The 25,499-nt window shown below is 39.8% G+C and overlaps 2 protein-coding genes across 6 annotated transcripts in view; one reads left to right on the top strand and one right to left on the bottom strand.

The window, feature by feature from the left end:
* The window catches only part of ABCB11 (ATP binding cassette subfamily B member 11), a 54,268-nt gene extending 36,891 nt beyond the window's left edge, over positions 1-17,377 (bottom strand). The window contains exons 1-6 of one of the 3 annotated variants that reach the window (XM_052793440.1): positions 17,251-17,377; positions 11,703-11,849; positions 6,666-6,687; positions 5,195-5,242; positions 5,051-5,099; positions 2,871-3,112 (exon numbers count right to left, since the gene is read on the bottom strand). In XM_052793440.1, the coding sequence (XP_052649400.1) occupies positions 2,871-3,112; positions 5,051-5,099; positions 5,195-5,242; positions 6,666-6,687; positions 11,703-11,778 (437 nt within the window). In that variant the 5' untranslated portion in view covers positions 11,779-11,849; positions 17,251-17,377. The remainder of the gene's footprint in view (positions 1-2,870; positions 3,113-5,050; positions 5,100-5,194; positions 5,243-6,665; positions 6,688-11,702; positions 11,850-17,250) is intronic. The other 2 variants (XM_052793438.1, XM_052793439.1) reach the window with 2 other exon arrangements.
* Positions 1-25,499, top strand: part of LOC128144532 (dehydrogenase/reductase SDR family member 9-like) — a 37,569-nt gene that overhangs the window by 8,715 nt on the left and 3,355 nt on the right. For 2 of the 3 annotated variants that reach the window (XM_052793448.1, XM_052793447.1), the window contains exons 2-3: positions 24,059-24,407; positions 24,535-24,585. In XM_052793448.1, coding sequence (XP_052649408.1) covers positions 24,089-24,407; positions 24,535-24,585 — 370 coding nt within the window. In that variant the 5' untranslated portion in view covers positions 24,059-24,088. The remainder of the gene's footprint in view (positions 1-24,058; positions 24,408-24,534; positions 24,586-25,499) is intronic. The other variant, XM_052793449.1, reaches the window with a different exon arrangement.

The raw sequence follows: 25,499 nt of genomic DNA, 5'->3' as shown, positions 1-25,499 counted from the left end.
CTCACAGATTTCTAATCTGGTGTTTCTTCAAGTTTTAGAGTCATGTCATCTGGCAAGTCAGCTTGTTTTGCTAACACAGGCATTGTTTCCCAATACTGAGACTATCACTAGCAGTGGCTGTTTTGCTTGCTCTGCCTGTTGTACAGGGGTAGGGTGCTGGCAGGTACCAGCAAATGCTCTGCCGCCCTGGAGCAGCCCTGCAGTCTCTGAGAAACCCCGCCAGACTGCAGCTCCGAAACAGCACAGGTGAGAGGGTGTTTCAGGGAAGAGCTGCCCAGCAAGTTTTCATTGGATGTTGAACACGCGTGCTTTGTGCCATTAGACCAACTAATAACACTCAGATTTAAACTGTTTTACAGGGAGAAATGAGGGCTGCTAAAGTCAATTCAAGTATTACTTTGTACCATAAGCTTGCTAATCTGAAACAATCATTTCTTTTAGCTCAAGTACGAGTATTAAATTACTCTTAATATCAGTGAAGGACATTGAGTTGCTGCTATTGCATTTAGATTACTTTGAAATAGGCATTTCAGGTCGTTATTGGTTATGCTTTTAGACAACTTTTTTTTAAAACGTCCTGCAGACAACAAATTTTATTCCATTTACCCAGAATTTGGTACACTGAAATTTTGAGCCAAAACAGAACACTATGCACCTGACCTGATCTCTTGCAAAAAACAATCACGCAAGCAACTCAGGTGCCTGACACAGATATCCAGTACCATTTTTTATGCTTTAATTAAGATCATGGAGCAGATCCTCCTGGAAACTATGCTAGGGCACATGGAAAATAAGGAGGTGATTGGTGACAGACAACATGGCTTACTAAGGGCAAATCGTGCTTGACAAATTTGGTGGCCTTCTACAACGGGGTTACAGCATTGGTGGATAAGGGAAGAGTAACGGACATCATGTACCTGGACTTGTGCAAAGCATTTGACACTGTCCCACACAACATCCTTGTCTCTAAATTGGCGAGACATGGATTTGACAGATGGACCACTCAGTGGATAAGGAATTGGCTGGATGGTTGCACTCAAATAGTTGCAGTCAATGGCTTGATGTTCAAATGGAGACCAGCAATGAGTGGCATTCATCAGGGCTCGTTATTGGGACCGGTACTGTTTAACATCTTTTTTGGTGACATGGACAGTGGGATCGAGTGCACCCTCAGCAAGTTTGCCAATGACACCAAGCTCTGTGGTGCGGTTGACACGCTGGAGGGAAGGGATGCCATCCAGAGGGACCTTGACAGGCTTGAGAGGCGGACCCATGCAAACCTCATGAAGTTCAACAAGACCAGGTGCAAGGTCCTGCACATGGGTCAGGGCAATCCTGAGCACAAATACAGACTGGGCGATGAGTGGATTGAGAGCTCAACATGACCTAACAATGTGCGCTCGCAGCCCAGAAAGCCACTTGCAGCCACTTGTCAAAAGAAGCGTGACCAGCAGGTAGAGGAAGGTGATTCTCCCCCTCTACTCCACTCTCGTGAGACCCCACCCGGAGTACTGCGTTCAGCTCTGAGGACCCCAACATAAGAAGGACATGGACCTGTTGGAGCAAGTCCAGAGGAGGGCCACGAAGATGATCAGAGAGCTGGAGCTATGAAGCCTATGAAGACAGGCTGAGAGAAATGGGGTTGTTCAGCCTGGAGAAGAGAAGGCTCTGGGGACACCCTATAGCAGCCTTCCAGTACCTAAAGGGGGCCTACAGGAAAGCTGGAGAGGGACTTTTTACAAGGGCATGTAGTGATAGGACAAGGGGTAATGCCTTTAAACTGAAAGAGGGTAGATTTAGGTTAGATGTAAGGAAGCAGTTCTTCACGGTGAGGGTGGTGAGGCGCTGGAACAGGTTGCCCAGAGAGGTTGTGGATGTCCCATCCCTGGAAGTGTTCAAGGCCAGGTTGGATGGGGCTTTGAGCAACCTGGTCTAGTGGAAGGTGTCCCTGCCCATGGCAAGGGGGTTGGACCTAGATGATCTTTAAGGTCCCTTCCAAGCCAAACCATTCTGTGATTCTGTGAATGTATCCTGCCTGGTGCGTAGTTGCTCCTTCACAGTAGAAGAGGCCTGTAGCAAATCCTGTATTCTATCTGCCAGCCCCATCTCGGAGGGCTGGCTTGGACAGCCTGGAGCAAATAATTTGGCCCCAGTCACCTACATGTAGGAATGTGAATCACTTCCCATGTGTTTCGAATTTCTGAGACCTTTAGACAAGTAACTTTTAATTCTAATTAAATGTCACTCAGAGATTAGAAAACTCTTGGAATGATGCACTGAAAAATGAGCCTTAGGAAAGATTACAGGCTCAAATTTGGCTTTGACATATCTGTATCTGAATGAATCATCTAGACTCCATTTATTAATGGAAAGCAACAGGCACTCTTTTAGGGCAGTTCATCTGACCTGCCTTAGACATCTCCCATAAGCTAAGATGTATTGCGTCCTAGAAGTGCTCATTTCTCTTCAATGGCTAAAGTTTAGCTAACTTGCTTAGGAGTCAGCAGGCACCTGTAGGTACCTAAGTCCTAACCAGAATGACCAGAAGTCATTATTACCTACAGTGTCATCAGAGAAAAGATTAATGACCTCAGATGTGTAGCAGATACATCTGTTATCAGAAAAATCATCACCAATGAATATCCTTGCTGACATCTATAGCTGAAAGACCAAGACCCAAGCTGACCTTCTCTCCCTCCAGGTAGTATCTCCAGCTCAGAAACAGGACTCTGTAACAAGAACCATGCCCCTTTTCTGCCTTATGGATAGAAAATGTAAGGTTTAAAGGCTGAACTGGACCTTCACTAGCAATACATTCTCTGACAAGCCATAATAACAAAGGAAAAGAAACAAATGCATCTACTACTTACCCACATATTATTGTGGCGTTCTTTTCATTCTGATGAATAGTACCATTAATCCACACTATGGTGTTATTTACACATGTCTTGCCTGGGTCTTTAAGCTCTTGCATTTCAATGTCATATTCAATAAATGTGTCTGCCATTGCACCAAACACAAGCAACACAGCTGGCTGGGCTGCTCCATGAACAATAGCACAGAAACTACCAGCAGCCATCATTAAAATTTCCAGAGATGAAGAAAATCGAAACTAAAGAGACAGGAAAAAAATATGGTCTCTGCTGAGAGGCAGTCTTCATGCTGGTTGTATACTGATAAATCATCAGTCAGGTGGATCAGATACAAAATCATTCTCTTTAAATTTCAGAATTATCTTCAATACAGAAAGAAGACAAATCTCTCTCTGCAACCTAATCTAATTGCACCCATTATTACAGCCTCATAAATTATTATGAGCTCCCTTTTAGTTGACAGTAGAATCTGACCATGTGAATGAATGTATTATCATATAACATTAATAGCTCAATATCATTCCACATTATCATCATTCCAGAAACTAGCTAAAAGATTAAGAATAGTAATTATAATTCATATATATAGTCTGCTTTGCAGATTTCCTGTGGGGATGGAGGGAGTGGGAAGGGAGGAAAAAGCCCTAGGGCATTATGCAGAGCCTCTGAATAGTTAGCCAATTTCTCAAAAGTCTGGGGTGCTGTGGTAGAAAGCCAACTAAAGGTCTCAGAGCAAGTTCTCATAGTTAATACTCTAAAACATGTTGGCTGAGCCAGGCAATTGTGCATTTGCTCTTAATCTGGGAGAAATGTGTAGAAATACGACAGTATGCAGTAAATAAAGGATTGAGCTAAGTCCTATTACCTTACATTTGCATGGACCAAGACAATGCCCACATGCAGCTGGTGACTCAGCTAAGATACAGCAACTTAAATTACCTTTGTCGTGATTGTGTAAATTCTAATTCTCAGGTTGAAGTCATGTGTAAATATATAGATTAAACTGTCCATATAGAATATCAGTATCAAATGCTATATATTTTGAAATAGAGTGTAAAGAGGAATCATAGCCTGCTGAAGAACCTGTCCAGGTTCTGCAGGTGCTATAATGTGTCTAAGAGAAGAAAGGGTGGGATTTTGGAGCACATATGGAAAAGGGACATTAGGGCAGAGACAAGATAAAAGGAAAAACAAATCGGTTAACATAAAAGAAATAAATAAAGCATCTTTCTACAAAAAAAGTAAGAAAACTGTAGCCCTACCACTGTTTTGCAAACCTTGCTCATAAGAAGTCTAGGAATTCCCTTGATTAAAACAAACAAACAAACAAAACCCACAGAAAATGCACAGATATGTGATGCCTAATCTCTCAGCACATCTGATGCAAACATACTGTGTTTACCAACTGCACTTCAGGAGTTAAACGTCTGTGCAAAACAGACTACAGAATGCAAACCCCTCTGCTTGACAGACATAGCCCTCTGTGTGGACAGACTGTTCTCTCCACCCAACTAAGAGCTGAGATACTTAGCCAGGTAGAGTACAAGCCACATGGATGTAACTGCAGTAGCCCAGTACTACAGTCAGGACCATATTAGTTTGGACACATTACAGGCTAATTGCCTAGACTACATGCAAAACAGAAGTAATGAAACCTGTTAGCTGCATGCTGCTAGGTTGAAGGTCTCTATACTACATTAATTTTAGAATGTAGATGCACCCTATGGGATTCCAAGACCCATCAAAAGCTAGACATACCATACAGTATTATGCATTCCCAAGTTTCTATAGTTACCAAATCTTCTAATATCCATGGAGCAATTACAAGGGAGCTAAATTATCTGCCAAATATCACACAGAAAATTTTTGGCAGAAATAAGAATGAACCAAGGTCACCTAGATCCTGCTGTGCATCTTAACTCTTTTCCCCATATCTACCTGTAGGTTCAATATAATGTGTTTAATAGTCAATTATGACAAAAAATACGATAATTGATACCAAGCTGACAAAATGACAAAGGGTTCTATTAAATTCCCATTGACTTTAATGGCAGGATTTCATGCCAAATGGTTTAATCCTTAAAAGTTTGGCTTAGTCACAGCTATTCCCCAAAACAACCGTCACTTATTCTGCAGCACAATGCACATAAAATATTTATAGCCATTGCTTTCATTACCAGCTGAAAGAAGCCAACACGAATACTGTTTTCTTTCTTTTCTGATGACCTTCAAGAACAGAAAACATAAAGTTATAAACTTGTATTTTAGTACATATTTTGTTCTATATGCAAAGATAGTACACAGAATTGAACTTAACTCACTTTTTACTTTTCTTCTCTAGAAAAGGTTCTTCATATGTATAGAAATTCCTAGCAAAAAGGATAAGATTTTACATTAATTCTTTTATTCTCTTGGTTACTTCTCTGAAATTACATTTTATTTGAGACATTTTGCCCAGAATTTTAAGAGACAAGCTGTTTCTTTCAGATCTCTTTGGAACCAGCGATTTGATGGTTCTTTTAAATTTTTGACAGGGACTAGAATGGACGTTAGGTTAAAATGATCTGAAGGCTTACACTTTGTTTCATAAGCAGCTCTTCAATACACTGTTGCTATAATGTGGGTTGTGCGTTCTTTGAGGTTAGTTAGAGTAAAACCTACCATCCAAATTGTTGGCTAATCCTTTCTTTAAGACAGAGAAAGGTCCTGTTCCCATTCTCTCTTATATTGCCTGTATATTCATATGTCTATAGTGGCAGTAGAATCTCTCACCCTACCATAAAGGTTTTTTTCAGTGCTCGCATTATGTGTTGCTATTCTGTATGATCAGTTAAAATCTAAAGGACTAGTTGCACCATTATGGATGAGATCCATACTATAGCAAGTAATCATCATTTGTGTACATTCAGTGATGAAGGAGTAGGGATTTTCAATCTGGATTTTTTTTTTTTATGAAACAAATGAATTCAAGCTATATTTGTCATGAACAGTTTTCAGAAACCAGATCCTAGAAAGCCTGAAGGATGCTTTGTATGTGTAGTAGGTAGGAGAATACGTGTGTTACATGTGAAAGTCCAACAACTTGGGTTTCAAGACATGTGCGAGGACCATGGTACACCTTGAATACTGGGCTGGTGCTCTCTAAGGTGGGCAACGTGACAAAGACAAAAAATTAATAGATGCTCTTGCTTCCTCATTCTAGGAGTACTTCTCAGACTGTGTACACTGTGTCAGAAAGAGCTGGCACAAATTACAGCACCCATTAGGATGTCCAGTCTGCTATAGAGTTGTCCCAAGACCTGGAAAGAGGGAGGCTCTTAAACCCATTCAAATCTCAGATTATAGCTTAAGGTCAAGGTCCTTAAATAATTTCAGCTTTTAACTATCTAGAATTTTATGTTTAAATCTTAATATCTGAGCTCAAATGAAGTGAGCTAATTCCTTTTATTTTAAAGTCTCACAGTTAAGCTTTAAGAGAAATCAATCAAGATTTATTAAAATTCCTGAAAAACTCATTTTTCAAACTAAAAGCGCTGAAGATAAATTTGAATATCAAAAACATTTTCAGAAGACAGACCATATTTTGTTGCCATTACTCTATGTTTTTAAAGGTTGCTAGGACTGTTTTGGTCTACCTGTGTCAGTTGTATCAAATAAGGCAGTTCAACTCCTAGAGAACAGCTTCTCATTAAATACCATATATTCTATAAATGCGTCAATTTGATCCGATGATATTAACTTCTTCGAATATTCCTAGAAATATTGATTGTTCCATTTGTGTACACAACTTACTCTGATTTCTTGAAGTTGTTACCTGTTAGGGAAGATAAATGCACAGTCTAGTTAATAATTATTGTTAAAGTACATAATCTTCTGTAGACATGAGAAACATAAACCCTAGAACCCCATGGGACCTGATCATTCCTGAGTTATAAGCATCTTATTCCCACTGATATATCTAGCCGGGGACATGAACTGACATGGGTTCAAATATGCCTTAGTAAGTTCATATCAATTTATGCCTGCTCTCTATTGAAGTAGTCTCAAGTTTTCAATCCCCCAGATGACAAAATGGTTTTAACTAAATACATTATTTAGGACATTTGCCAAAAGTCATCTCATTTTCATTGCAAACTGTTTGCTAGTATTCAACTAGTTCTCTTGGACACTCTCTCATTGAGGAATACTATTCTACTGGCAGTCCATGCATGCTCCCTGAAAGGAGCAGCAGTAGCTCTTCACTCTTGTCTTCCAACAACTTAAGAGACTGCAAATCCTGTGATAGAGGGGCAGCTGTGCCCCTGGAGGGTAAGTTGAACTTCTCGCTGATGTCTATTCTTGGGATACCCTCTAAGGAACCATAGCTTAGAGAAATGGAATTATACTACAAGATATAATTATGCTGTAGGGCAACTCCTTAGTCCCCAGAACAGGTCTGGATTTAGCTCCCTTTCAAGAGATGTTGTTAAACGCATCATACGTAAAGCACAGCTTGTGTTGGCAGGGGCCCCAAAGAAGTGTCATCACAAGGGCTGAGGTAGAAAATATTTGCTGTACATCACTTGAGATGACAATGAATAAAGAGCTAGTTCTATGTATACAGAACAGATTGGGTAATCTAAGGCACTGGGTGTGTGCACCTTGCTCATTTACGATGCACTTGGCCGCTCAGCTTCAGGTTCAGAACCATGTTATGCTTTTCAAACAGCGCCTTCCTTTCTTCACATCTAGTGACACAACACTGAGCATGCACAGGCCTGTCTCACAGAGCAAACACAGAGGAGGAACTTTGCATCACAATTCATAGAAGGTGCAAAGAAGTCACTGCAACCACAAATTTTGCCTCCATCTTACCCAAGAGAAGAAGGCTTTTCCATTATCTTGAGGGTTTTGCATTTCCCAAGGCAACAATGTTAGATGGAAGCAGTCTGAGTTTGGGACTGAGGGAACAGCTGATTACATATCCTTTTGGGGGTTAGTAAGATAACTTTATTTGGCTTTAGCTAACAATGATTCTATTGGTTTTATTCTGCTCTGTTTGTTACTTGGGGATAGTAAAAAGAAAAGATTCTTTCGATAAGGACATAGGTGTGTCCCAAGAATCCAGACATTTTCCAGGAAGGTTCTAATTTGTAAAATTATTATTACAAAGAATCGCCAGTGGCAAAGGAAAAAGAAACATCTGTTTGGCGGCTGGTAACAGCTATAGTGGTTTGAAACCATTCCTAGAAGATTCTCCAGGGTTTATCAGAAAAGTTAAGATTTAGAAAAAGCTTCCTCTGCAGGCTGGTAATGCAAAATGTTTTGCAAAAGAATGAAGGAATTGGCTACTGGGAGGAACAAAAGAGTCTGGTGGAATAGCTTTCTGAGTCATATCAATTTAGAGAGCAAAATAAATGTTCTTCAAAGGTGAAGAAACCCTAATCTATGAACTTGAAGAGGGAAATGAGTATATGAATGCTATTCAAGAGTGCAAGGAGCTGTGGGCCAGCTCTTGCGGGCCAGAAGTTTTTAAGCAGGAGGAGAATTTGGAATTATGTTACCTATGCTTAATTGGAAAAAAAAGAAACAGATGAGTAACAGTTCACACCACTGCTCAAGTAGAGGAAAAAGTAGAAAAAGAGGACAGAATATGATTTTTATAGAAAAGAAAAGAATGTAGGGAAGATGAAAGAATTTATTAACCCTAAAGAACAAAGCTATAGTAATCTTTGAATGCTCAAAAAATTTTGGAAGAGGAATTAAGGCATTTAAGAAAGAAATTTTATAATTTGAAAAAAGCACAGCATCAAGGGAAAGCTGAAGAACATTGCCAAGAATTTGAGTTTTTACTGGTATTGTGAGAACACAGTAAAAGTTAAGCATGAGGAAGTCTGATACTTGATTCAAGTGATGAAAAATTGTACTCAAAATGCTCCCAACTAAAGCTGGCTCTTAACTACACCTACAAATGTGGTGTTTAAGGGTTGATCCAGAGAGGGCTAATTCTTACTAATAAGTACAAAAGATGCTTATTGAAACAAACCTCACTGGAGATGAGATCAATCAGCAGAATGCCAGTAATGTTTTAAAGCAATGATGTTTGCTTTGGGAAAGGTGCTCTAGCAGTTCAACAAACTGCTCAGTACATTAAGCAGAAAACACAGTGCATTTCCAAGGAAACTGAGAAACCAAAGATGAACTCACTTGATAGGTCAAAAAAAACCCCCAACTGTGAAAAGAGGAATAGCTTTGGTCCCAATAGAAAGTCTTTTGCCAAAATCCCGTAAAAAGTAAAAGCGACAAGTACATAAGACAAACTAGCAGACAAAAAAAAAAACCCCGGAGACCAGCTAGATAAATCTGGGCAATCTGGGAGTTCTAAGCAAGCAGCTGGAAGAGAAGAATAGTTTTCTGTCCCTGAAGTAGAAGGACATACCCCCTTAACCTATTCACTCCCTTTTCTGGTCATTCCTCCCCACTCTTCACCAATATTAAAGCCCACGATGCCCCGTGCATTGAAACTGCCTTTAGTTAGCAGCCCAAGTGAGAAGTTTTAAAACAAAACACAGCAGGGGAGGGGAGCGGGGAGATCTGTACTGCTTCAGCATGTAGATGGCTGCTCATCCCAGCAGGATGCAGAGCAGTGTGCTGGGGTAGCAATATACTGGGGAGAGAGCAGAGTTTCAGAAAACATTCACATTGGTTTCTTTCATAGTCACGGAGCTGAGATTGCTGCTGCTGCATTGCAGACTTTAAAATCATCTGCAGAATCTAGCATCCCAGCTTTGATTTTAAGAATACATTCAAGCTATTCAAAGAATAATTTCCTACACTATCTTCTTACTGGCTATAACAATAGATTTGAAGTTCCTAACAAAAACAGACCTTTGAATCTGTTGAATAGATTATCTAATCTAGGAGAATAATCCCAGCAAAATGAAAGAGATTTGATGAGGATGGTTAAAACTAAAGGAATTATCTAGCTAACACAGAGAGACAGGAAGTGGGAACATAACATCTTCCGCACATGAAGCTCTTATTCAGTTTCTAATGTCAGAGCAAAAAAAGCACACGTATTGTCTTCTAATACAACAGCTGCTTTTATGTTTACAGATATCAGCCAATCTCTACAAAGATAACCACAATCAAGGCTTAGTTCAAGCTCAGACTGAATACTCCACATGTGTTCAGACTCTACTGTTATGGACACAGTCCTATGAGACATCCTATTACAGATAAAGATTGGAAGGAAATCCCAAACCCAAACAATAAATGATACTAGATTTGAAATACAGACTTAGCATCAATCAGTAACTACTACATTTTACAAATAACAACAGACACCACAGATCAAGTTATAGCTGAAACGCTGTGCTGCTATATAGCAGGGAGAGAGGCTTGAAGAGGGCTGTTGTTAAAAATCAGTTATAAGGTCTTGAAAAAGTTTGTTTATTGTCTGAAATTTCATGATATACATGGTTATGTGAAGAATTTTGCTGCATGCCCCAACTTTTAACAAAAGGTAGGCAAATGGTTCCCACGGAATGAAAGAGACTGAGGCTGGGCTGCCTTAAACCTGAGCTGTTGTCTAGGCTGGGGGGGAATCACTGTAACTCAGTCTAGTATGGTTTGCTTTGATTTCTTTTTGTTGGTGAAAAATGGTTCCAAGAGAGAAGGACTGTCTTTCAATATAAGTCTCCAGTTTTCTGGAGGTAATCTGTCAGAAAGTATTTCAAGCGAAGTAAAACTGTGTAGTTTTTATCCAGCTTGATTGTTCTAACAATACATATGATGAATTAAAAGAAAAAAAAAAAAGAGATCCCAAGATAAAAAAAAAGCATCCCTCCTCCTCAAGCTGTGTTTTCTTCAGAGCTGACCAGAGCACACCTATTTTTGTGATGATGCAGGTAAAATTGGGAGCGAATGCCACATTTGTAAATCCCAGTAAGGCCCGTGTTCAGAACACGGGCTATTTCATGCATGGTCTGAAGCATTTCATTGGGTCCTAGGAGACTGTTTTTAATGAAAGCTTAAACACTTCCAGGATTAGGCCACAGCTGTCAAGGAATTTGCAAATACAAAATGTACATATGCTTAGGGTATCTGGTGATATCCGAGTGCTGGAATCCTTTTGTGAACCCTTTTTAGTCTATGCGAGGAGCACGTACATTGCAAGATATTGCAATTTATCTTCCATTATGTGCAACTATTTTGCTTTCCTTTGTACCTTACATTCAGTATAAATATTAAATGCCCCTCTCTTTGTTGGCTTTTCTCAAGTCTTATAAACAGAATTCAAAATATTCAGCAGTTTCTCATCACGTTTCTCCTTGACTCTTGCCGTGTTTCGATTGGCAAAATGGAACAGTGCACATCGCAAAGGAAAAATGGAAGAAAAGAGGAAATGCTCTGATGAGGAAAAGGAATGCAGAGCTTCGCATAGCAATAGATCATAAGAATTCTGCCTAATATAAGTATGACTACAGATATATGTTTCTTGAAAGCAGCTCTAGAAACTGTGGAAGACAGAACTTTTCCCCCCACCCCCCCCCCGGGAAAGGCCTTTTACTTGTACACCAAAATGCTGAGTATAAAAACCTAGGTAGATACCATGAACTTGTAGGCTGATAAGTAAAGATTGTCCATGAGTAGGGATTGTTAGTAGTTTTTGCAGAAAAGTTGTTTTGCAGGCAGCATACCCATAACAGCAGGTACCATAAAACTCTATATTTATTCCACAGACTATTTGCTTTGTATTCTGTAGACTATTTGCTCCATTTAGACCACCCACCACCTATTTTACATGCTTTATAAAATAAGGAGGTGACTGATGAATAAACTTCTTACATTTGCCATCCAAGTCAAAAGCAGAGTTATCCTCTCCCAATCTCTTGATGCTGCGCAGAACAACAGGGTCAGACATGATGGTTAGTTACTTAAATCAGAAGTCCTGAAGAGATGGGGAGGCAGGAAAGAGCATCAGCATATGTTTGTCTGTAAACATACAACAGTATTACATTAGACTCCTGCTTACCTCAGTTTTGCCCTCATTATCCCAGTGCAATGCCACTGATTACAGCACAAGTTATAACAGAATGGATGTCCCAGACACAGTGAAACTACAGAGTAGAAAACCACCTCAGAGAAGCAAGCCCAACTCACCCCTAAGTGCAAGGCCTCTGAAAGGCTTTAATGCCTCCTGCCTCGAGTGAGGGCCGCTCCACAGGGCTTTGCAGCCCACTGCAAACAGCCCTGTCCCCATTAATGGCTCTATTAAAATAAACTACTGCTTTTGTGCAGGTGACATCCGTAGGTTATAGGCTGAGATATTAATATGACAGATCCTGCCTCAGTTATAAGGAGGAGACCTGCCTCTGCCTTGTCCCGTCCCAGCTGGCAGCAGCCAGCAGGACCATGACAGGGGGACGGTCGGGGTGGTGGGGGACCCCAGGGCCACACCAACATCTGCGGCATCACCACCACCAGCTGCACACCCACAGCTCTTGGCTGGGATGAGTTAACCAGCAGACTTGCTCCTCTGAACAGGTTTATTCCTAACTAGTCACACTGGCATGCCAAGCAGATATCGTACGTGAGAAGAAATAAGGAGACAAAGTTAACACGTTTTTGCTAAAGCAAAATCTGCAGGTAGTGCTAGTTTTGGCCAGGTAGGCCTGGCATCCAAGATGGCACCTGGAGAAAAGTACTGCAGAAACCCTTCCCAAACCATGCCCTTTCATAACCAAAGTCATCTCATCCACACCTTTGTTTAATGTAATGTATCCCAAAGCGTAATTACAATACCTTATTCCAGTCATTAAACATCAACGTTTGTATGTTTATACTTCTGTATAAACCTCTCACAACCTCTCATTTTAAGCATATTACAACATATTCAGGTATCAAAGCTTTAACAACTTTTACCCAAATAACACAAGAAGTCTTCTGCGTAAAAGATGCATTTCCACAGATTATTTGTGTTACACCACCTAACTTCCCAGCCAGCTGAGTCTTTACCTATTCAGCCCTCTAAAGGAACCACTTCTTTTCTCCTAATGGTATTAAAACTACCCAAATCCTTCATACTGGCAACAGCTGTGTGATTAGCCACAGGTGGGCAGTTCCTTACAAGTGGGAGGGGCTGAGAAGAAGCTTGGCTCTGAAATTACCAGAGCATGAAGGAAATACACCCATTCCTAGATTGAAATGGAGCAGCATAATAGGTGCTAGTCCAGTGGTTCATGATGTATGTGTGACTTTTAATAATTTCACTTCCCATAAAGTCCCAGTCTTTCATTTTTGTCACTTTTTCCTCCAAACTGGCCTTCAAGAACTGCTGACTCCCAACCAAACATTTCTCTTTTTTTATCCTCTTTTCCTGAATTTTATGTGTACACCTCTTGGCACATCGCTGAATCATCAGTAAATCAGGATGGAAAGACCAGTCTCCTGATTAATTCTAAGCAAGGTAAAGTTCAGTTATTCTTCTTTCATTTTAACTGATGCTTATCAAAGATGCCTGAAGAACTCCCCAGGCAATTAGTGCTTCGCTATCCTTATTGCTAAAATATTTTTTTTCCTAATGTCTAACCTGAATCTTACCTGTCATGATTTAAACCCCTACTTCTAGTGCAATCCACTAAGGATCTGGAACATAACATTCCTTTCCACTTTGTAAGTAGGCTGTATTTATTTGAATAATACTAGAAAGTCTCCCTCTTCAAATGAAGAAAGCAACGCATTCAATTTTCCTTGGCAGGGTGTACTTCCTAAACCTCTGATAATTTCCACTGGTCTCCTCTGGATTCTAGCACATCTTTCTTGAAGTGATGAGTGCACTACAGCACTACAGCACCACAGCACCAGTCTTACAAACACTGAGCAAAGGAGAAGGATTATTTCACGTTTCATGGATTATATTCCTGTTTATGCAACCCAGTATGACATTTGGTTTTTTAACAGAAGTATCACTATGTTGATTCACATTCAGTTTGTAATCCACCAAAGTCACTCACTATTTGGAAGCAATTTGCTATAGAGCCAGTTGCTTTCCAAACTGTATTTTTACAGTTGATTAATCCTGCCTGCTATTGTCCATATTTAATAGCACCTTACATTCTTCAGCCCATTTTATCTGTTTGTTAAGGGGATTTTGACTTCTAGTCCTGTTCTTCAGCATATCTGCAGTCTGTCCTACCTTTATGTCATAATCAAATTTAATAAGGATATTCTCCATTGTGTAATCCACATCATTATCAATATTACTGGATTATACCAGAAGCAAGACAGACCTCTGCAGAACTTCATTCGGTACACCCATTCATTTGGACATTGATTGCTACTCTATGGATATAGTTTTTCTTGCCTAAAAGTTTCTGATGAGCAGAGATGATTTATTCATCCACTGGTCAGTAAATTCTGACCCCCTCACATTCTGTGACCCCCTAAATTGTGACCAAAATTCCTTGCTTAAGTAAATATGTAAAGCCAAATCACCACTGCAATAGCAAAATGTCTGGCCAGGACTAGAATAGTCACTTACAACATAAAATCACAAGAGCTTTTAACTCATCCCCACATACAGTGAAAAAAGTTACAATTTGAATCATAATTTTTCCATTCTCTGAGACAGATGGCAAATGGGCTGAACAAGTTATGGTACTTCTTTAGCTAAAGTCTCTACCATGAGTACAGTTCCAAGTTCTCTTTCTGCTCTTTTGCATAACAGAGAAACCATGTAACACCTGCTTCTGTCCAGAAAGAAAGGAAAGCATCATATACATATCACTGTTTCACATGGGACCTATCTGCAAATCATTAAATTTCACTTCAGCTGTATTTGCATCAAGCATATGGAAGAGGATTTAGCAAGGGCTTAAATTCCAGGTGACGTTCAGTTTATACTGAAATAAATGTAGCCTCCCAAAAAGAGCAAGCATAGATTCCTGGCAGCTTTAAGTCCCTTGAGACTGTGTTTTCACTGAGGATGAGAGTGACAATTTTCCCCAAGTGGGAAAAAAATTTTCACTCATTTCTTCAGTGAAAACACAGAGCTTATTCTGCTCCCTCCCTCCTGCCTTTTGCTGTGTCTGATTGATTGAAATAGTCTCAAACAGAAGATCTCCGAAAACTGTTTGTTCAAATCATCCTAAAGTTCCAGAAGTTTCTTAAGGAAAAAAAAAAAAAACAGCCAGCTCATTTTTGGCAGTTTTGTCAGTCATCACATTCTCAAGACAATTTTTTTTTTTATATGTCAATTCAGTTGTGAGGTTGGAACTGGAGGTCTGAAAACACAGACTTTTTGCTCCATTTACAAAGAAGTTTGACAGTGGTAGCACAGACTGGGGAGCCCTTCACAGTGACATGATTCTAAGGAAAATACAACTTAAATATGCAATTGGCCTAAGGCTGGCCAGTTTTTTTAACCTTAAGTATATGTTTTTAGGAACGACACAGTTAAGAAAGAAAAGAATTAATAAATTTCAAAGGTGGCCATCAGTGTGAGAAAAATAATCAAATCACAATGTTTGTATCTTTGTTAAAGCTTTTCAGATTTTTTATTCAAATGATTAAAGCATCATCGGCTGAATTAGGAATACCCAGAAGATACCAACTGCAACCATACACTCATTTTTTTTTCTGAAAAATAAAGTTCACCACAATGGTAATTTTACTAGCAATTTTTCCTTAAACATGAAGCCATCATTTGCTTCTAGATCTAGTACTGACTGCTTTGCACTGTTTAGCACACAAGTAATGGAACTGTATAAAGAAAGCTGAGCTAATAGATAAGCTGCTGATTTTATACTGAAATTAGTATAATTGGAAATGTCACCTGGATTATGAAAACATGTTCTGCCGGAGTAAAAAAGTGATGTTCCTACCTGCTCTGCTATCAGAATAGATCTAAACTTTAAGGGTGGTATTTACACACACATTCCAGCAGCTTTAAAATACTTTACGACTTCACGGAAGTATAAACCTATTTAAATTAAGTGATATAAATAATTTGAACCATACTACTGAATGTGGCTCACAGTGAAAAGCTATGAAGTGGTTAAAAAGCACCCCCACTGCGTTTCTGCTTCAGAAAGATAAGGGATAATGTCATATTGTAAATTGATGAAAAAGGCAAAAGTAAAGCAAAGCAAAGTCACTCTCTGCCTGTCCTCTTTCAACTATTTATTATTTGACTTTGTAATCATAACATCTATATAAGATTTTGTAATGGAACATGGTAAAAGTCAATCGGTATGAGAACATCATGCTGGGAAGTCTCATTTCAGCACTTGCTCTGACACTGTGTTTTAACACTATGAAATGTATTTTGCAACTGATTTTTTAAGCCTGAATGCTGATGCAGTTTTAAATAATAGGAAAAGTGGAAAAAAAACCCAACAATTGACAGACTTGAATAAGGATTCTGGTTACAAACACTTGCTAGAGCTAAACTTTCTGGAATGATGTCACTTTTCCAATATAATTGTGACTGTTCCACATTTTTGAAAGGTAACACATTTTTCCTGTATTTTCTAACACTCAACACATCAAATACTATCCACATACTATCCTGTCCAGCAGGCATCATTCATTAGCTGACTTAAACAGATTAGTATAGCAGATTAGCATGCTCTATTAGAATAATAAAATAACCTTCCTCGGGGTCTGAATGTTTAACTGGGGATCACTTACAACATCTTGAAAAATACTGTTGCTGATGTCTGCATTAAAAATTATTTAGATAATAGAAATCAGAGGTAATAGAAGGGATTAGATCATCCCATCTACGCCTGTGTGTGCAAAATACAAACTAGAAGCAGAGAATACCTCAGAAACTGCACTAAGTGAAATAGCATTTTACTCTAGCCAATTAAGGTATGGATGCTGGATTTTTGATAAACAAAAATCTTTAAGGAACTCAAAATCCAGCTTTAAACAAGTAATACTTGGAAAATGCTAACAAAGGAACATATCCTATAGAATGAAGTAACATTAGGACCTGATCCAAAGCCCTTTGAAATCTTTTTCAAATCACATCTTTATTCAGGTCAGATCTTTATTTAACATTAAGGGGGGGGGGGGGGGGGGAACCAACAATGAAAACTGGCCCTGAAAGCACTATCCTTCATTTTTCTTTAAAACTAGGTTCCTCAGATATTAATGATAGCATACATGCAGAAATTAATTTTGCTTCAAAATAGAACTTGAATGTCTTGTTCTTCAAACAGTCCCATTAAAAAAAAAAAAAAAAAAGAAAGAAAAACCTCACTAACTGTGCAAAGAGAATTTAGCATTTAGGTTAAATTGTTCTGAAGGAAAAATACAGGTACCTTTCAGTTCAGGAAGTTTCATCAGTTAATTCTGAAACATTAAACATGATAGATTTGTTACTCACCCGCGGCTGTGAAAAATCATGTATCATAGAATAAATTGCAAGGATCCTGTTCAATTAGTCAGTGAAGCACCCAACCATTTCCCATCATGTTTTCATTATTCTAACCCATTTGTCAGAACTGAATCTTTAAATTAGGCATTGGTTATTTGCACCTGGGTCAATAACCATGCGGTCATAATGGTTACAGTTCATTGACATCTAATGGAGGGTTTAAATTTGACTAATGTAATCTCACAAGTCAGGGCACTTGGAAAGCAATTATACACGAGGAGACCAGACGGTTCTCTGGAAAAAAAAAAAGCTCACAATGAATGTACGGGAAGAGATTATTGTAACATTATTTTATCAGCATTAGTACAGAATTACTTTATTAGCCATGCAATAATTCGGTTACACTACTGTTCCTGCGGTAAATAGCAACATCAGCTGAATAATATGAAAATTGGTTCAGAGATTAAGCTAAATTCAGATTAAAAACTTGCTCAAAAGCTTTGTTTTCTAACCCATAGCTTGTCCCTCTCCCCATGGCTTCTAATATTTTGCCAGTCTTCCTTTAAGAAGAAGATTTTACAACGTGGAAGCTCCTGAGTAGTAAGTAGTGAATTCTCGTTGGAGATGAGTCCTCCATGGATTTTTCAATAAGGGACATCAGTGAGGACAATGCTATGACCTCAGCCAATGTCACCACAGAGTTTAGAGGGAAATGGCAAACATGGTTTAGTTCCCCTCTGAAACCAGTTCTCACTACAGAGAGCCCTGACTGATAGGACAAGATAGAAAGGCAATGCCATAATCTTAGTGACTGTCAGCTCCCCTCAAGTCTTCTGTGCTCTCAAATTTTCTATGATAAAGCCTCATGCACAAAAGTGCGTCACAATTAAATGTAGCTGAGCAGAACTCTATTTTCCTTGTTTAGCATCATTACTGTGTTCACAGTGACAGCATAACCAAACACAAACCTGGTGCCTTCTCCCATTTTCTTAACAAAAAGTCTCCATCTATGCTAATGTACACAGCACAGCTTTGAGAATAACACTATCTATCTGAGATGTCACAGTGCTAATCATCTTGTCCACCATATCACAGAGCCAGAGGAAAAAAAAAATAGTTACTTGCAGTGCAGGGCACAGGAGTGGAAAGGCTGGAAGAAAAATTATATGGTGGAGCAAAACTCTGCTTTGCTTCATTCTCCCCTGACAGCTTCTTCAGGATCAACATGGCCAAAGGTCATGCAATGCCTTTGCTTTTCAAGGTACTTGAGCACAGCTCACACTTAGCATGCATCTCCAGACAAGGCTTGGCTTGCCAGAGACAGAATATAATTTTAGCTTTACACAAATCACTTAAGTCTTTTCACTTAAAGACTTTGCTCATCTAAGCATTCGGAAAGTGTGTGCAGAGCCTGTTTCACACTGATAATGAAGTAGATTAAGGCAGTGATGAATTGGAGCTGAGACCACAGACTACCCCAACCTTTTTGAAGTGCTCTGCTCCCTTCTAAACCTCCACTTCTCTCAACTCATCCTTACAAAAAATCCTGAAGATTAATAAATTCTGACCTGACTTTATGACATGGGCCATAAAAATGAATCTATGCTGAAAAATCATCCATCTGTGTAGAGCAAAGCAGAGAACATAACGCACTCAGTTTTGGTCCCGCTCCCACAGAGTCACCTTCCCCTCTTACAGCTGCTAGTGGAAAAACTAGCCAAATCCACTCCATCTCCTCAAGTGCTCTTGTACTTTGTTTCCTTCTGATGTCCTGGGAAGGGAAAACTCAGTTTCTGTTGCTAGAGTCAGCCCTTCAGTGAATGAAGAATTAGCCACTGAACTGAAACAATAGAGAGCAGGACTTCAGTAAATCAAGGAGACTGAGAAGAGATGCTCCCATCCCTGAATTCCCATAGGGGACACATGCAAAATCTCTGATTTTTGGTAGGCTATAGATACTATTTAGTTCATGAAAGATGTACTGTCGGGGTAATTCCCCTCAGTTGTGGTCTGAGTTGAAGGGAAACATTTTGCTTACAGCTCACGTCATTTTAATACCTCTTTGCACAGGAAGAAAAAGATCACAATTCATTGAGCCAAATGCAGTAAAATAACTGCTTCTTCCCTCAATTTGAGTAGCCGTTTATTCCAGCATATTACCATTCCAAATGAAGTTATCCTCTCTTCTCTGGATTTTTTCCAACAGTTCATAAGAGGAAGTGGATAAAAATTAATCTTAGTTATTCTCGTACAGATAATTTCTCAGTAAGAAATGAAAGCCCACACACTGTTTTGGCACAGGACTCCTCAGCTCTAAACTCTAGTCTATAACCTATTGATCTTTATTCCAGTATGGCCAACAGCTAGTAGCAGCAATCAAATAAAATGCTTCCAAGGCTTTCTAAAGATAGCCAGAAATTTAGCACTGAGTGCTCACAGCTATGGAGGAGTAGGTGGCCACAGTTTTCCACCCGGTGAATAGACTCAGTCTGCCACTGCAGGCTGAGACTCCAGATGAGCAGCTTGTTGCTGTGTATTGCGCTAAAGTCTGTATGCAAGTACAGCAGTCTGGACTCTCTTGCCTGACAGAAGGCATTGAGCAGACAGCTCTTATGCTTCATTAATTTATTTTTTAACCATTCATAGCCAAATTTATTTCTGTAGCTAGCATACAGTGGTTCCGGGCCCAAGAAGCCAGACCCTGGATTTTTCACTTGAGTATAATCTCCATCTTAATTGTGCCACTTACAGTGATAGCACCTCGGAGTGTCAGAAGTGTAAGGCAGATCTCAGTATTGTAGTACACTTCTGCTTCTGCATGATGCTTTATCTTCCTGTCCTCTGCTCCCTTGAAAAACAAAGGAAAACACTTTGTTCGCCTCTTTATTTCTCCCAGTTTTTGAAAATTTTTTTTGTTATTTTGCTCTACATGCTAGCACAATTTTTTCACCTAAATAGTATGAAGGTGAAAGTAAAGTGAACTCTAAATAAAAGCAAGTTACAGGTCTCTTTTGGTACCTTGAGGTAAGGTAAGGGACATTAAAATAAAGTAGGTACAGTTTGCAGCTTGAATTAATAGACAGATGACTTCTACATCTGTTCTTGGAGTGTCACTTGTTAAATACTCTTTATGAAATTCATCTAAAAAAAATTATCACAGTTATAAAGGTATCTAGAGGACAAAACCAACAAAATTGGGCTGGAAGAGAGCAAGGTCCTCCGTGGCACTCTGATCAGGGCAGAGACTGGAGGAGTGGGAAGCTGCAGGGAAGGTCACCACACACTCACAGTTAGTCAGGCTGGCAAGTACCCACATGCTGTGTCTTCATTCTTTTCTTGGCACCACAGCAGTTACACAAACATGACTTAGTATTCACTTTGTACAATGCAAAGTGAATTTTACACTGAGCTTAGTGATTTGTGATTTATGCTATTAAAAATGGAATTATGTCAATCCCGTGGGGTGCATATGTACATTATTTCCTTCAATGCAGCATGATTTTGAAAGTTACTGTCCTTTCCAAAGATCTTTAGGAAGTGTTCTACATGGAAACCTCCTTTTTGCACCTAAGAGCAAGACTTCCTCTTTTGATGGCTGAGTTTTATCATTTTTGCTGCAAGCAAAAAGCTGTTTGTCGATAAGAAGTCAATTTCCTTTTTTTTTTTTTGCAATCAAACTACATTTCTTCATACTGAAATGGGGAATAGCAGATACTTTCCTTACAGTGAAATAAGGAAAGTACCTCCGAGCACAGTGGGGGCGTTTCTGTGAACACTACTTTCTCTTGTTATGGAAAGTAAAAAGTCCAAGTCGGTGATTATTGGGAGAGGATACCTCCAGGTGGGAGGCTAGCACAAAGAAAGAAACAAACTTGTTTCTTCTCCCATGGTCTAAATCACGATCAGAGACAGGAAGTCATGGTATATTCATTTCTTGGTCACAAAAATATGCTGTACTGAAACTGCAAAATACCATCTGGAGTGGGTCCAGCAGGGAGGCCAGGAGGTAGGCAGCAAGGGACTTAATCTGCAGTAACTCACCTTGTTTCTATAGTTAGCCTCTCACCATCTGCTCTTGGAAAATACCAGAAGCAGGACATGCACTCACTTATCCTGTTGATCCTACCCAAGTCTAGAAGCCAGTAAGGACTTTTTTTCTCCATTCCAAACACTGGTGGAAATAAAAATAGCAGAGGTAGCAACAACACTTCTAAAAAACAAAACAAACCAAGCCAGTAAATTTTAAATGCAAACTATAACTTTCATATCAAAATAAAGTGACTCACCTTGTTAAAATTAAAAAAAAAAAAAAAAAAAAATCCCTTCAAAAAGACTTCTCTGAGAGTGCCTGCCCTACCCTCTGGCAACCGGCCCCAGGTCACCTCGCCTGTTCCTGTCAGAAGGTGGCACGTCCACATGAGCCTGCCTGTCCCCTGCGCCTCCGCTCCCTTTCCCAACCACTCTCGAATGCCACCACTCAAATGCCTTTGGGGCTTCTGACTGAGTGCTGCTTATCACTCTCCCTCCTGGAAACTAGGGAAAAATACATTTTTTCTTGATGAGCCCTTTGGTTTTTTCCTTTTTTGGTTTGTGGCCCCTATAAAAAATTGGAGGTAGATCTTTACATTGCAAAGCTGTGGGCAGGCGCTGGACCTGTCAGTCTCCCTGGCAGGCTGGAGCTGGAAACACAGCCTGTACAAAGCCGTCTAACTGAAAACCTTGTAATTTCAGCACTTTATTAATTTGATATAAAGTCCCACCGCCCCATTGATTAAGGATCACAGGGACCAGAAGTTAACCCTGATCATCTAAGGCCCATGTTTGTAGACGTGCCTGTTGCCATGGCAAAAACAGGCCTTTTCCCTCAGTCTAGCTAGGCTGGCTTTTATTTTTATTTATTGACGAGATTGCAGATCAGGCCAAAACTCTGTTTTGTTTCTGTTCACTTACTAGTTATGCTTTGTATCTACTTTATAGTTGACGTAGGGCGTGATGAAACACAGTTCTGCCTCCCCCTTTTCTCTGGAGGGACTCTTCTCGAACCTCCGTCCCTGGGCCCCCTGATTTGCCGCCGTGGCCGGACCCTGCACAGGCTTTAGCACACGCGAGGTGCAGGTGTCCGGCATGGCTGAGGTCCAGGGGCAGGTAGGTGTGGGAGGACAGGAGCGGCAGGGAAACGGTGCCTCTGTGCCGAGGAGGGCATGTCTCCGCGCCGCCGCGAGCAAGGCTGGCTCTGGCTCTCACGCGTAACAGCCGGGGACTGCCCAGGCTGCTAGTCAGCTGCAGGCAAAGGAAGGCTGCGAAGAAATATGGCAACTCCGAGCAGAGCAAGGGATATTATAAAGAGAACGGTAATTTTAATAAGGGTTGCAAGAGAAGGAAAGCCAGCCGCTGTGCTGGGTCTGCTGTGTGTGCATACATATGCCGAGAGAAAAACTTCCTTGTCTTAAAGGAACTTCGAAATACTACATGGGGGAGGCGGTTACCTAATCACTTCTTCATACTTTCTTCACTACTGATGCTGCAGAGGAAGTTAAGCAACAAAAACTAGCATCTCTGCATTGCAACTTTTGCAACACCCTGGGTAACTTCCAGCCAGCACAAGAAGCTGCATTTCACCAGCATACATATTTATGTAAACAAGCACCATGAGCAGCCACGGGGCTTGCGATAAAAATGGAGATATATTGAACCTCCCATGTCAGAGCAGAAAGCAGTTCTACGTGCAGAAAACAAAAGCAGTATTCGTGTTCCTATTACAATGCTTAAAAACATGTCATGTGTTTGCAATTTCCTTTTAAATTAGGTTTTGCCAGAGGAGAATTTGACCATAGTAAATGCAACTTCATTGTGTCTTGCCCTGCAGAGACGGATTGTGTGTAAGCAATCTCTGAAAAGGTCTGTACTCCTTTACATCTAGTTAGAATTATTTTTTTAGTTGATTGCATTAGGCATCTCTTGTTTTCTGGACCATGAGCACTCATGAAGAAGTATAACTGAATTGTTTTCTCTAAGCGGAATTTCATCCATCATCAATAGTTACTTACAAGTGCACTATTAAGTCAATTGGCGTATAATCCCAGATATGCAGGCTCTTCGCAAACATATTTTGCAGTACTGATGTTGTCACACTGCCTGAGCTTCACTCCGGCAGGCAGTGTTCCAACCTGCACCCTCCTTCCTATGCTCAGGGACCATCACATGCACACTCCCACAGCCTAGCTGGTGGGGATTTATTTCTTGAGAGGCAAGGAGGCAGTAATTGCTACCCTCTTTCTTGAGAGTCTGGCGCTGGCAACCAAAGGTTTTTGTAAAATAAAGTAAATAATTTTTCGTGGCTAGCATTGTGTATGTGTCCACAGTAACAAGAAAGGTTCTGGGTCCTGCTGATCTTGCTTGACCGTTTGTTGCCAGCTGGCTCCAGTCTCACTCTTTAATTTTCTATGAACTGACACTAAGTTCAGACGTTTCTGTTGGTTTCCATTCTTTTTTTTTTTTTTTCTGGTTTCCATTTCATTTTTGCTACACTTTTCTAGTCAGCATTTCTCCCAGATATGTTCAATGGGAGCTTACTGACCTGGCAGCAGTAACCTAATATGGACAGCATTATTCTTTGTAACCTTATTACAATCTCCAGTTCTCATTTCTGCTCAAGGAAGGATTTTGTTTGTTTGTTTTAGCACAAGGAGGCCACTGCTCTGAATTGTGCCTGCTTCTCTGAATAGTTGCAGTTAGCCAACTCAAGAAAAAAAGAAAAAAAACAACTAACTAACAATCCCTGAAAAACTAGCACCTTTTTTTTTTTTTTTCATTTCAGGAGAACGTGTCCAGAAGACTTCAGTAAAAAATGCTTTACTACATATTATTCTTTCTTGGCATCATCTCTCTGTGGTGGCATTGGAGGGCAAGAAGGAGGATGAAGGTTACAAATCTTACCGGAAAATACATATTCATCACTGGATGTGACACAGGATTTGGAAATATGGCAGCAAAGGTTTTTGATAAAAAGGGATTCCGTGTTTTTGCCAGCTGTCTGACTGAAACAGGAGCCAAAGAGTTAAAAGCTGTGACCTCGAAGCAGCTTCAGATAGTGCTGCTAGATGTGAGAGATTCAGACAGTATTAAAAAAGTGGCTGCAAAGGTCAAAGCTGAAGTTCAGTCAGAAGGTGAGTGCCAGGATATCTGTCTTTAAAAAAAAAAGCAGCAGAGTTTTCCTAAAAATACCATGCTACGTTCACAGCTTAATTTAACTGACATTTGACAAGTGTGTGTGCATGTCTTGTCCCCTTCCAGAAACATGGAAGAAGATCTCACTAGAGGGATGTTTTGTACATCTAGTTAGTGGTAGGTAACTATTTGGGAATGTGCTCAAAAAGTCAGGCTTATCAATACATCATTGTCAGAACAGGAATCCAGTCCCTGGAACCTTTGTTGGGACTGTTTGCACTCATATGCTTATCTGGGTTATGGCATAAGTGCTCAGCACCTCCCATGCTGTTACCCAGCTAGGGAACAAATTAAATAAATTCCACTTAACAAGCTTAAAGAGTTTTTATTTTAAGAATTGAATACATATAATAAACGATCTGTAAGTAATCACTCATTCTATCAAAAGCAAAAATTACATATGAACTTTATTGAATAAATCCGGATATAACTATTTTGGAATATTGCTTGCAGACCATCTGAAAAATAGAAAAATCCCATATCTCTGACCCAGCAAGTTGTGCAAGACAGGATGCTGCTGCTGTTACTGATGCTAATTGGTTTCAGTAAGAGTGGTATTGCAGTAGTTTACAAAGGCCCAAGATCCTATGGGCTGGATTCTGCTAACTTTGAGTCTTAAATCTGGTCTATTATGATGTGCCATAGTACCAACTATACTTCATGCTAAATTCCAATCTCCATTCAACCTTTCATCTCTTCATAAAATTGCTTTTAACTTGCCAAATTGCTTTTATTTGAAACTGTGCTTGGTTTCAGGCCAAAAGTGATTTTTTTCTCCAAGAAAAACTATGAGTAAGATCAGACCAGCAAAAGTATTCATTCACACAACTCTAACAGCTGATACAAGAGAAGAACTGGCTTTACATTTCTGTATTTTCCCCTCCCACTTCTGAGGGCTCAGAAATGTTTTTCAAATCAATCTAATCTAGTGGTTTTTCCTTGCCTCCACCTCATTTTTGGAGCTGGCTGTTCATTTTTAAAAAAAAAAAGTCCTTCCCATTTTCAGCTGGGGCATGTCAGTCAATGTGAGG

Source organism: Harpia harpyja, chromosome 7, assembly GCF_026419915.1.
Source record: "Harpia harpyja isolate bHarHar1 chromosome 7, bHarHar1 primary haplotype, whole genome shotgun sequence".
NCBI lineage: Eukaryota > Metazoa > Chordata > Aves > Accipitriformes > Accipitridae > Harpia > Harpia harpyja.
This window is presented reverse-complemented; position numbering and strand designations above follow the sequence as displayed.